The sequence below is a fragment of the Loxodonta africana genome, chromosome 22 (assembly GCF_030014295.1).
Source record: "Loxodonta africana isolate mLoxAfr1 chromosome 22, mLoxAfr1.hap2, whole genome shotgun sequence".
Classification (NCBI taxonomy): domain Eukaryota; kingdom Metazoa; phylum Chordata; class Mammalia; order Proboscidea; family Elephantidae; genus Loxodonta; species Loxodonta africana.
In genome coordinates, this window is record NC_087363.1 from 64,611,894 (window position 1) to 64,624,675 (window position 12,782).

At 48.5% G+C, this 12,782-nt stretch overlaps 1 protein-coding gene across 1 annotated transcript; it reads left to right on the forward strand.

Annotated features, from left to right (window-relative positions):
* The first annotated feature begins 2,247 nt into the window (after positions 1-2,247).
* Positions 2,248-12,552, forward strand: LOC100668068 (diamine oxidase [copper-containing]-like). Its single transcript, XM_003410007.4, has 5 exons — positions 2,248-3,410; positions 8,227-9,800; positions 10,926-11,211; positions 11,589-11,721; positions 12,214-12,552. The coding sequence occupies exons 2-5, from the start codon at positions 8,231-8,233 to the stop codon at positions 12,481-12,483; spliced, it is 2,259 nt and encodes a 752-aa protein (XP_003410055.1). The 5' UTR covers positions 2,248-3,410; positions 8,227-8,230; the 3' UTR covers positions 12,484-12,552.
* Positions 12,553-12,782: the final 230 nt, after the last annotated feature.

Sequence of the window (12,782 nt, forward strand, 5' to 3'; positions counted from 1 at the left end):
GAATTGGCTGATTATGCTCTTTAGCTCTTCTGTATCTTTGTTGCATTTCTTTCTAGATTTTCTGTCCTTTACCAACAGTGGTGTGTTGAAGTCTCCTACTATTATTGTGGAACTCAATTTTTCTTTCCAGTGCTGTTAGAGTTTTTTTTTTTTTTTTTTAATGTATTTTGGTGTCCTGTCATTGGGTGTGTAGGTATTTATTATGGTTATGTCTTCATGACGGATTACCCCTTTAATCATTATATAGTGTCCTTCTTTGTCTTTTATGATGGATTTTGTTTTAAAGTCTATTTTCTCTGGGATTAGTATTGCCACTCCTGCTCGTTTTTGGTAGATGTTTGCTTGATATATTTTTTTCCATCATTTGATTTTTAATAAATTTACATCTTTGTTTCTAAGGCGTGTCTCTTGTAGACAGCATATTGATGGATCCTGTTTTTTAATCCATTCTGTCACTCTGTGTTTCTTTATGGTGCATTTAAGCCATTTACATTCAGTGTAATTATTGATAAGTGTAAGTTTACTGTTGTAATTTTGTAGTTTTTTTTTGTGTGTGTATGTGTGGTGCCAATGTTTTCTTTGTTCTTCTTTGAACTCCTGTGCTGAGTTCCTTTTTTTTTTTTTTTGGTGGGTTTCTTTTTCATTTCTTTTGTTTTTGTAGATTTTGTTTTTACTGAGACTTTATATTTTTCTTCTTTATCTTGAAGAGTAGGTTTGTTAACTTTCTTGTGGTACCTTGAAATTTACCCTTCTGTTCCTAGGTTTGAACCAGTCTATTATTACTTGGTATCGCCTTGCCTTCCTCTCCATTAGAAAGTTCTATACCTACACTGTTTATTCCATCTTTTATTGTTCTGACATTGTTGTCATTTACAGATTAGCCTCTCTGGTTCCCTGTTGCAATTGTTTTGGTTTTGGATAGTCTTTGAGAGTTCATTTCCTACGTTGGTATCTGGTTGGTACAATCTTGCATCCTAGATTCAGGCTGTGGTCTAATGTTGTTTGTTCTCAGACCAAAGGACTTCATTTAATAATTCTTGTAAGTTTGGTTTTTACATATTCCCTTAATTTCTGTTTATCTAGAAATATCCTAGTGTCACCATCATTTTTTATTGAAAGTTTTGCAGGATATGTTATTCTTGGTTGGCAATTTTTTTCTTTTAAGGTTTTGTATATGTCACCCCATTGCCTTCTTGCAAATTTCTGTCAAATAATCAGAGCTTACTCTTATTGTTTCACCTCTGTGACTTTTTGTTTTTCTCAAGCTTCTCTCAGGATTTTTTCTTTGCCTTTGGTTTTAGTGAGTGTGATTAAGCTATGTCTTGGAGTTTTTCTTTTGGGGCCTATTCTATATGGGGTTTTTGAGCTTCTTGGATGGTCAGCTTTTTATCTTTCATGATATTAGGGAAGTTTTCTGTAAGCAATTCTTCAATGATCCTCTCTTTTTTCCATTTTCTCTCCCTGTGCTGGAACTCTGATCACTCGCAAATTTTTACTTTTGATTGTATGCCATATAATTCTCAGGGTTTCTTCATTTTTCTTTGTTCTTTTTTCTGATTTGTCCTCAAACAGAGTTGTATCCAATTGTTTGTCTTCAGTTCTTCCATCATGTCAGACCTGCTCCTCACCCTTCTATGACTCTATCCATTTCTGAAATCTTGTTGTTTATTTTTTTTGGATTTCTAATTGTTGTTTTTGTATGATTTCTAGTTGTGAATTTATATTGGCATTTTGTTCCTGTACATTTTCCTGAATTCTTCTATTTTTTTTGTCTGCATTTTCCATGCATTTGTCTGCCTGTTCCATAAATCTGTCTGTTTTTTCCTCATTTTTATCTGCTTTTTGCTTCAACTATTGGATAGCTCTGAACATTAGAGATTTGAATTCCCTGTCAGGTAGTTCTAGTGCCTTTTCTTCTCCTGGAATGTGTTTTATTTTGGATGCCTACTGGAACCATCTTGTCCTGTTTTTTGTTTGTTTGTTTTATTTTCTGATACTGTCTGCCGTCTTCAGAACATTCAGTAGTTATTTTCATTGTTTCTTGATTTTAGATTTGTTTGTTTCATCCTGCTTTTTTGTTTTATTTGGTTATGTCTGAGCAGGCTGGCTGTGCATTCCTTGTTTGCTCATCTGTAGTCATGATATTTTTCACCTCCTTGTCCAATGGGCAGGGCTGTTCACGCAGCTATAGTGCAGCAGGGCAGGTCCAGCTGAAGAAGTGGGGATGGGATGGGTTGTTTGTGGGACGTACTAGGACCAACAGGGTAGGCCAGGAGTCAGTGATAGGCAGATTCCATTAGGCCATGCCTGTGCTGCTCAAGGGTGTGATATTTAGTGCACAGTGCAGGTAGGAAGGAAAGAGGGGGTAGGTTGTGATGTGTGAAGCTAATATGGCTATGGGAAAGAGAAAAGAGGGGAGAAAGAGGAGCCACAAACAAACAAACGATGGGGAAAAAAGTGCTAAAGGAGCTTGCCATTGGAGTGGAGAGATGAGAAAACTGAGAAATGGAGAAAAAGAAAAAGGGAAAAAGAAAAAAAATAACTAGATAAAAATTTGTAAAAGAAAGAAAAGCCCCCAGGGCTCTCACTGGTGCAGCCATGAAGACTGGGGAAGTGGCTCCCAGGATGCACAGTATAGCCTGGCTAGAGGGGGTATAGGTGTCACAGAGTACCAGGTATTCAGGAGACAGGAAAAGAAAGTAAGTACAGAGAATGAGAACTGAGAAATGAAGAAAGACACAAAGGGAGAAAAAGAAAACAAAGAAAGAAAAAAAGAAATGCCCCAGGGATCCCACCTACCTGGCTGTGCAGTTTTGGGGAGTGGCTCCTAAGCTGTGCAGTGCAGCCCAGCTAGAAGGGGCTACCAAGCCACGAAAAGAAAATAAAGCAAAACAAAATGAGAGAAAAAAAAAAAAAGCCCCAAGGATCCCACAAGCGTGGTGTCACATGCCAGGGGAATGGCTCCAAGGTGGAGCAGGGCTTCGCACCCTTTCAAGAAGAAGCAAAGATGGCACACAGAGCCAGGTGTTCGAGAGAAAGGAGGGGGAGGTGGTGGGAGGCACGGAAGAAATATCAAAAGAAATGGGAAGAAGCAACACCAGATTAAGTTGCCAGCCAGTGTCGGTGGGCTGAATCCAAGCTGCCCGGGGCCAAAGCAGTTGCCTCCTGGCCAAAAGACTGTGGCTGGAAAGAAGCAGAGGAGGCTGAGGGCGGGAGGGAAAAAGGGTGGGGTTAGGAAAGAGTATGTCAGTTATTACCGGGTGCTGTGCCTCCTGCTGGGAATTTCGTAAAGCTGCTTTCCCGTACTCCCAGTCTGCAGATCTCCCGATGTGGACGAGGTGAATCCAAGCCCCACAGATACTGCACTTTCTGGACTGCCAAGCCCCCACAGCCAGCCAGGAAGCTTGAAGGTAGAGCACTGGGGAGAGGAGGTGGGGTAGGAAAGGGTGTGTCACTGGTTATCAGATGCTGTCTCCTGTTGGCAGCTCCATGAAGCTGCTTTCTTGTGCTCTCTGATCACCGATCCCTGACAGGAGTCCAAGATGGCGAATCCATGCTGCGTTAGCTGATAGGAGGCCTCCATATGTATCTCTCCTCCCTCTCTGTCCTCCGTCAGTTTCTTATTCCATTCGGTGTTCGGCCGAGTTCTTTATATCTTCATTTCACACTTTGGGTTCCAGGAATGTCATTTGTCTTTTACTTTGTTTTTCGGGTCTTTGCTGTGGAGGGACAGCATGGTGCTTCTGTCTATGGCACCATGTTGGCTGAACGTCTGTAAAGGGTTTTAATGCCAAATAAAATAATTTAAACTATATTCAGTAGTCAGGGAAACTCACCCAAAGAGGGAAGGGAACATTATCAGATTTGAGTCCTATCAAAAGTGTGAAGGACAGATGGGAGAGATTCAACAGAAGAGTCAGGGAATTAGGGGGCTTATTGCAGTTTCCAGACAAATATGAGGGCTAAACCTAGACTAGTGGTTCTCAGCTGGGTCACTTTTGCCGCCCAGGAGATATTTGGCAATGTCTGAAGACAGTTTTGATTGTCACAACTGGGTACAAGGGGTGCTACTAGCACCTATCAAGTAGAAGCCAGGGGTGTTCCTCAGCATCCTACAGTGCACAGGACAGCCCCAAATGTCAATAATGCCTCAGTTGAGAAACCCTGACCTGAAGAGTGATAATGAAGATTGGGATACTGGGGGGCAATCAAGAGCTATTTAGGAATTAGGTTTGAAAAAACTTAGTTACCAGTTAGATAAAGGCAGGAGAAACAGCTGCTATGTTTTGAAGGAAGTCGTGTCTTTGTTATTCTTCAGGGTTACATTCTCTTCATGTTCTGGTTGACAAAAAGGCAGCTAGGTGGGTGTGACCCTGGCTGGCAAGTGGCCGGACATGGCCTTCCCTGCTGGCAATACAAACTGGTCTGGAAGCTGAATTCATGAGCTGATCAACAACTTATGTGAGAGAGGGAAAAAGGATGAGTTGGAATGAAAAATGAAAACTTTAGAAAGAGAGAAAGGTGAATAAGAAGTCTTTTAGTGAAACTACTTTGTCCCTAAGATGGATGTGAACTAAAAGCGCTGTCCAAGCTTAGGGGGCGGGCCAAAGAGAAAAACCCATGCATGTCTGTACGCAATCCAGGACAAAGAGTCCTCTGCCCTACCCGTATTCACACCCTCCTCCCCAGGGCCTCCCGGCAGCAGTAGTTGTTGTCAAAATAAAAGCAGCTAACACATATTGGATGAGAGTGGTGATTCTCACCTTCCACGCGGTGACCCGGGTGCAATGCAACTCCTACGCAGCCACTACCCATCTGTCAGTGGAGGCTCGAGTGTTGCTGTGATGCTGAATAGGTTTCAGCAGAGCTTCCAGATGGACTAGGAAGATAAGCCTGGTGATGTACCTCTGAAAATCAGTCAGTGAAAACCCTGTGGATCACAAAGGTCCAATCCACAACCAGACATGGCAATGGCAAAGAACAGAGCAGTATCTTACTCCATCGTGCATGTGGTTGCCGCGAGTCAGGGGCCAACTCAACGGCAGCTAACAAGAACATATACTGAGTGATTTCTAGGAATCAAAAACATTAGTTAGGTACCTTATATACATTTTCTCTCTTTTGCTCCTCTCGACTATCTTATGATACTCATATCATTCTGTTATTATACCGATTTTATGGATGAGTAATCTGAGGTTTAAGGAGTTAACTGACTTGCCCACATTTAACAAAGAGCCTGGATTCAAACCCAGGCCCTCGAACTCAAAATCTCATTCTATAACCACTCTGCTATGTTTCCTCCCAAAGTCATGCTCAGCACAGGCCTCACACAAAGGCAATTACAGTCATGGTGTTGTTGTTGGGTACCATTGAGTCGATTCTGGCTCCTAATGACCTCACGTGACAGAGTAGAACTCCCCCATAGCATTTCCTAGGCTGAGATCTTCATGCGAGCAGATCACTAGGTCTTTTCTCCCACAGAGCCACTGGGTGGGTTCAACCACCAACCTTTTGGTTAGCCATTGTGCCACCAGGGATCCTTAATTACTGTCAGAGGGATTTCCAAAATGCTACAGGCTGCCCTCAATATGTGCCTGGAACTTCAGGGTCACCAGGATGGTGACACATCCCTGCACTGCACACCGTCATATCCACCAACGTGCATTCTTTATTTCAAAAAGTGAGCAACTGATTTAGCTTTCACTTTCTGATTATTTGGTCTCTTGATTTTTTTCTTTGTTATAAAAATCTGCTGTAGATTCTATGAGGCAGCTACAAATGAAAGCTCTGGGAAAGCAAGAATCCTGCTGTAGCCACTAGGCAAGTCCTGAGCATGGGCCACAGTTGAGGGGACAGTGGACTGTGGTATTGACGTGAAGTCATCAGCCCGCCAGTCTGCCCGGGCGCTCAGCCCAGGTGCAGAGAGTGACCGAGAACTGATCCCAGGCCCTTGACATCACCTGTGGACTGGGTTCTCCACCCCCCGCCCTCACCCATCATGCATGGATCTCTCCCCCAGGTGTCCCCTGGCTCCCTCCTTCACTTCCATCAGGTCTACTCAGATGTCACCCCCTCCGTGAGGCCTTTCTGCTATCCTGTCTAAAATCCCCAGCCCCTCCCCGCCCATGCCCCCAGGCCCCTCCTTGCTGTATTTTCTTCTCCTGACACCCAACATGTCTGACATCCAGACTGTTTAGACTGCTTGTGCTGCCATCTCTGACACCACCTGCAGAGGCTCGTGAACGCCTGGACACCTGGGACGACACACACGGTGGTGCTTCCCTGAAGAGCTCACCGATAAGCATGCAGTTGTACTCCAGCTAGGGTTCGAGAGACGACACAGTAAGGACACAGCCAGGATAAGAAAGTAGAAGAGACATCAGAGGCAGAGATGGCAGGGTCCGAGGCAGGCTTCCTGTGGCCGCCCCCCTGAAATGCAGCGATGCAGGGGAAGTTTCTGCCCTGGGAGGCTTGGTTGAAACTCAAGAAGCAAATTCCACCATTTTCCAAAGGCAGGTGCACTGGTCAGAGGGGCCCTGGCACTCCCACCCTCGTGTGGGAAGATGTCTCCACCACTGGCTGGTTGTTTTATTCTCAATGTTTGTTAAAGTACTCAACAGATACTCAGTGAGCACCACTCTGTGCCAGGCATTCTTCCAGGAGCTGTGGACAAAAGAAAAGAAAAGAAAAATCCCTGAGTGTACTTCTTTGTGGGGGGAGACAGCCACTAACAGGATTACCTAAATAGACAATATTGTGTGTGCGCAGCAAAGTGTTAATGTAGAGGCCTGGCCACTAGAAGGCCCTACTTCAGAGCTCGACATTGGCTAGAATCGGGGAACTGGACTTTCGGGATGCCCCCTCTCTGTACAGGTCTGCTTAGACTGCAAACAACGTAATTCAAGGTGTACCCTTGCTTTCCCTCTGGCAGCCTGGAGCTGGTAGCTGTGGTTGGCAGGGAATAGCCCCAGGTTCTGAGTTTCAAACGAGCCTGTTCGTTTTAAATAAGCCATGAGGATACAACCCGCCAATGCCAGCGCATCTAGTATTTTAAGTGATATAGGAGAATTTCACTTCACTCTGGCTGCAGAGGGTGCAGGCACTGGGGCACTGTTGTCATTATTTCCATCGCATGGTTGAGAAAATATTGAGACCCAGAGAGTTTAAGTAACTTGCCCAAGGTCACCCAACTGGTACAGTGTGACCTACAGGGGTTCAAACTCAGTGTCTTGGTCATCTAGCACTGCTGTAACAGAAATATGACAAGAAATATGACAAAGAGAAATCTATTTTCTCACAGTCTAGTAGGCTAGAAGTCTGGACTCAGCTCCAGGGGAAGGCTTTCTCTCTCTGTCAGCTCTGGAGGAAGGTCCTTGTCATCAATCTTCCCCTAAACTAGGAGCTTCTCTCTGCAAGAAACCTGGGTCCAAAGGACGTGCTCTGCTCCCGGCACTGCTTTGCGGGTGGTATGAGGTCCCCCTTCTCTGCTTATTTCCCTTTTCTTTTTATCTCTTGACAAAACTTTCTGTATATTGGATCAGGGATGTTACCTGGGTAAGGGTGTTACCATCCCACCCTAATCCTCTTTAACATGAAATTACAACCACTAAATGAGGACAACCCCACAATACTGGGAATCATGGTCTAACCAAGTTGACACATATTTTTGGGGAACACAATTCAATCCATGACACCCAGGCAGCCCAGTTCAGAGCCTATGCTTTTAATGTCTATTCCAAACTTCAAAGTGTGTCTACATAAAACCTACTTTGTTTCATCAGAAGTATAGTTTTGCAGTTTATGCCTCTGCCCAACAGAATACACACTGGTTGCCTATGGATGGGGCAGGGGCTCAGGGCTGCTCTGACCCCTCACACACTGGCTGCAGTGTGCTAAGGTGAAGAGAAGAGTGCAAGGTCTGGCCAGGATAAGAAAATGTGCAGAAAAGGGGGCGTGAGGGGCCTTACATTGGTAAGAAAATCCACAAGGCCACAGAGGATTAGTTTCCAAATCAGCAAGGAGACGGCAGGCACAGCCCTCAGAGCCATGGGTTAGAATAGACTAGCACCATTGCAGATGGACTGATCCAACTTGGAGTGGGGGAGGGAGAAGCTAGGTCTGCAGGAAACCATAGGGCTAAGGGACACTGTACTCAAAGCCCCAGCCTGGTGGAGGTCCATTTCTTCCTATAGCACAACTAACCCCATGCCCTCTACCACATTCCAGGACAATGGGTCAAGAGGCCCTGCTGCTTGGCTGGGCCATAGTCGGGATCCTGGCACTGCAGACCCTGGCGGAGGCTGAGCCCTCTCAAAGTTCCCTGGGCAGCAAGGCTGGGGTGTTCAAGGACCTGAGCGCAGAGGAGCTGAAGGCTGTGCACAAATTCCTTTGGTCCCAGAGGGACCTGTCGCTGAAGCCCGCCAAAGCCTTGACCATGGCCAAGAACTCCATCTTCCTCATTGAGATGCTGCTGCCCGAGAAGCAACATGTGCTGAGGTTTCTGGATGAAGGTAAAAGGCGTCCGGTCCGGGAAGCCCACGTTGTCATCTTCTTTGGAGCCCAGGAGAAGCCCAACATCACTGAGTTTGCAGTGGGACCCCTACCATCACCCTCCTATATGCAAGTGCTGCCCCCCAGGCACGGGCACCACCCATCCTGGGCGTCCAGGCCCGTCTCCACTGCTGAGTATGCCCTCCTGGACCACATGCTACAGGAAGCCACCAAGCCGCTGCACCAGTTCTTCCTTAATACAACAGGCTTCTCCTTACTAGACTGTGGAGACCGGTGCCTGACCTATACCGACGCGGCCCCCCGCGGCCTGGCTTCTGACCAGCGCAGGTCCTGGCTTATCCTGCAGCAAGATGTGGAAGGCTATTTCTTGCACCCCACTGGGCTGGAGCTGCTTGTGGACCACGGGAGCCAAGATGCCAATGACTGGGTGGTAGAGCAAGTCTGGTACAATGGAAAGTTCTACAGGAGCCCAGAAGAACTGGCCCGCAAGTATGACAACGGAGAGGTAGATGTCGTGGTTCTGGAGGACCTACCACTGCAGGGCAGCGAGGACACCCCACTCTTCTCCTCTTACAGGCCCCGTGGAACCTTCTCCAAGCCCATCACCATGAATGGGCCCCGCCTGGTTCAGCCCCAAGGCCACCGCTACCAGCTAGAGGGCAATGCTGTGCTCTACGGGGACTGGAGCTTCGCCTTCCGGCTGCGCTCCTCCTCTGGGCTACAGGTCCTGGATGTGCGCTTCGGAGGGGAGCGTGTGGCCTATGAAGTGAGCATACAGGAGGCAGTGGCTCTCTACACAGGACACACACCAGCAGGCATGCAGACCAAGTACATGGACTTGGGCTGGGGCCTGGGCAGGCTCAGTCATGAGCTAGCCCCAGGCATCGACTGCCCGGATACAGCCACCTACCTGGACGCCCTCCACTATTACGATGCTGATGGCCCGGTACACTACCCCCACGCCCTCTGCCTCTTCGAGATGCCCACAGGGGTGCCCCTTAGGCGGCACTTTGATATCAACTACCAGGGAGGCTTTAACTTCTATGCAGGGCTGAAGGGCCAGGTGCTGGTGCTGCGAACCACTTCCACAGTTGACAATTATGATTACATTTGGGATTTCATCTTCTACCCCAATGGAGTAATGGAAGCCAAGATGCATGCCACTGGCTACATCCATGCCACCTTCTACACCCCTGAGGGGCTCCACCACGGCATGCGCCTACACACCCACCTGGCTGGCAACATGCACACCCACCTGGTGCATTACCGCGTAGACCTGGACGTCGCAGGTAGGACTCGGGCTGGGAGCAGAATGGGACCCTGCCGGTCAGGCAGCCTTCACAGGAGATGGCGCTAAGGCTCTCCTGGGGCAAAAAACCATGAGCACTTGCCCAGCCTGCTTTGCAAAAACCTGCATTGCTACAAGCTGTTGTGCCCTGAAAAGTGGTGATAGTTAATAGTGCCAGCTTTTTACCTCAGTTGTGCTGATGTGAACCATGTCCTCACCCAGGGCTGCTGACCCTATAATGTTATTGTTAACTGCTGTTGAGTCAGCCCTGACTTGTGACAACCCCATATACAATGGAACAAATAACACTGTCCTGTCCTGAGTCATCCCCATGATCAGATGCAGATTGGACTATTGTGGTCCACACAGTTTCCATTGACTGATTGTTGAAAGTAGATTGCTAGGCCTTTCTTCCTAGTCCATCTTAGTCTGGAAGCCCCACTGAAGCCTGTTCACCGTCACAGCAACACACAAGGCTCCACTGACAGACAGGTGGTGGCTGTGCTTCCGGTGCATTGGTCAGGACTTGAACCCAGCTCTCCCGCATGGAAGGCAAGAATTCCACCACTGAGTCACCACTGCCCTCAGTGATGCTATAAAGAGGAGGATTAAATAGAAATGTGTACTAGGACTGTGGGATAATGTCCAGAAGTGTACGAACCATAGCTGACTAGTGCTCTGGGTGGGGACCCTCATCCTGCCTCTTGGATTGTGTCCCTGTAGAGAGTGTAGCGTGACATACGTGACATACTTGACATAACAAAGCCACCTATTCTCCCTGTTGGGCCCAGAGGGGTCCTCTGCCCCATCTCTCTGGCCTGGGAGCTGCTCTCTCTTGAGGATACAGCCACAGCCATTCAGCTTGGGGCTAGTTCCTTGAGGACCCACCCAGAGTCACAGCAGAATCGTCGTAGCTGCCCTGACAACATACAACCTTCCAGCTCCTCTGGGCTTTTAGCCCCTTCTGCCCCCACACTCAGCTCACTGCATGCCCCCCAAAACATCCTCTTCGTCCCTGACTGTGGCTGGCTTTGTATGTGGTTCAGGATGGAGACCCCAGTGCAGAACGAGAGCATTTCAGGTCGGGAGCTTGGTCCTCATTCTCCTTTTTCCTGCACTCCTCCAGGCACCAAAAATAGCTTCCAGACACTAGGGATGAAGCTACAAAACATCACTAACCCCTGGAGCCCAGGACACTACCTGGTACAGCCCACTCTAGAGCAGACACATCTCCACTGTGAGCGCCAGGCTGCCTTTCGCTTTGGGCGGGCCCTGCCCAAGTACCTGCTCTTCACCAGCCCCAAGAAGAACCCCTGGGGCCACAAGCGCAGCTACCGAGTGCAGATCAATTCTATGGCCAGCCAAGTGCTGCTCCCAGGCTGTCAGGAGGAGCGGGCTCTCACCTGGGCCAGGTGAGCTGGGGGTGGGAGCAAGGGCTCCCCTCAGACAGAATGCATGTCCGTGTGTGTGTCTTTGTTTATGTGTCTGTGTATGTGTGCCTGTGTCTCTGCCCGTGTGTGTGTGACTGTGTGTGTGTCTATGTGTGTGCCTGTGTTTGCATCCGTGTGTGCATGCCTGTGCACTTGGGGAACGGGGTGAAGGACCCCATGCCGAGCACCCTAAGCCTCTGCTGACAGTGGCCAACTCATTGGCTCTAAGGATACAATCTCTCATTTTGGGAAGGCAATAACTTTCCCCCATCACTGACCCTGAAGATGTCCCCTGAGAGAGGCTAGGAGCCCCATGCCCCCCAACCTAAAGCCACCTGGCTTCTCCTCTGCCCTGGCAGGTACCCCCTAGCAGTGACCAAGTATCGGGAGTCGGAGCTACACAGCAGCAGCATCTACAACCAGAATGACCCCTGGGACCCACCTGTGGTCTTTGAAGAATTTCTTCAAGACAATGAGGACATTGAAAATGAGGTACTGACCTTGCCTCCAGCCCTGCCCAACTCTGGCCCTGCCTCCTTCTAGGCCCAGGCCCAAGACCACTCTCACCAACGGGGGGCCCAATCTGCCCTCTGCCTGGACCTGACCTTACTCTGGGGTAGGGTGGGGAGAGTACGTCTGGAAAGCACTACAGAGCATCCCACCTCTAAAACTGGGCTTCAGGTGAGGCGGAAAGGGTCTCAGCATGACAGAAAATGCCCCAAACCAAAAAAACCAAACCCATTGCCGGTGAGTCGGCAGCAAGTAGAACTGCCCCACAGCTTCCAAGGGGCAGCTAGTGGATTTGAACTGCTGACCTTGTGGTTAGCAGCCATAGCTCTGAAACTCTGCATCACCAGGGCTCTGAAAAAGTCCAGGGTCCCCAGTGGCCTCTGGTGGTCAGGGCTCAGCACCGTCCCCATTGAAGATAGCTCCCTTCTCCTCCTTTCTGAACTGCCACACCTGCTCATTCCCTTTCTCCCACAGGACCTAGTAGCCTGGGTGACAGTGGGCTTCCTCCACATCCCCCACTCAGAGGACATCCCCAACACAGCCACACCTGGAAACTCTGTGGGCTTCCTGTTGAGGCCCTTCAACTTCTTCCCAGAGGACCCATCCTTGGCATCCAGAGACGCAGTGATCGTGTGGCCCCAGGACAAAGACTCTAACCATGTTCAGCGCTGGGTTCCTGAGGAGGCAGGGAGCTGTTTGATGCCTCCGCCTTTTAGCTACAATGGCACCTATAGGCCAGTGTGAAGAGTACCTGACCCAACTCCCACCAGGGAACCTTGGTCCTTAGAACTAACAATAAACCCTTTTAACCATGCTGTGAGCGGCTTCTGGTGAGTGGTTTGGGTGGGGTGAGGGACATGAGTGCACAGATATATAGTCACATGACCTGGGGCTCCACTCACACCTGGTCCACTCCAGCCCAGAAAGGACTCCACTACTACCTAAAGTGCAGCTCACTGAAACACTCATATTTGCCTATCAAATTGGTTACAAAAAAAAAAAAAGCTGACAACCCCCTCTGGGGAAGCTGTGAGAAGATTCCT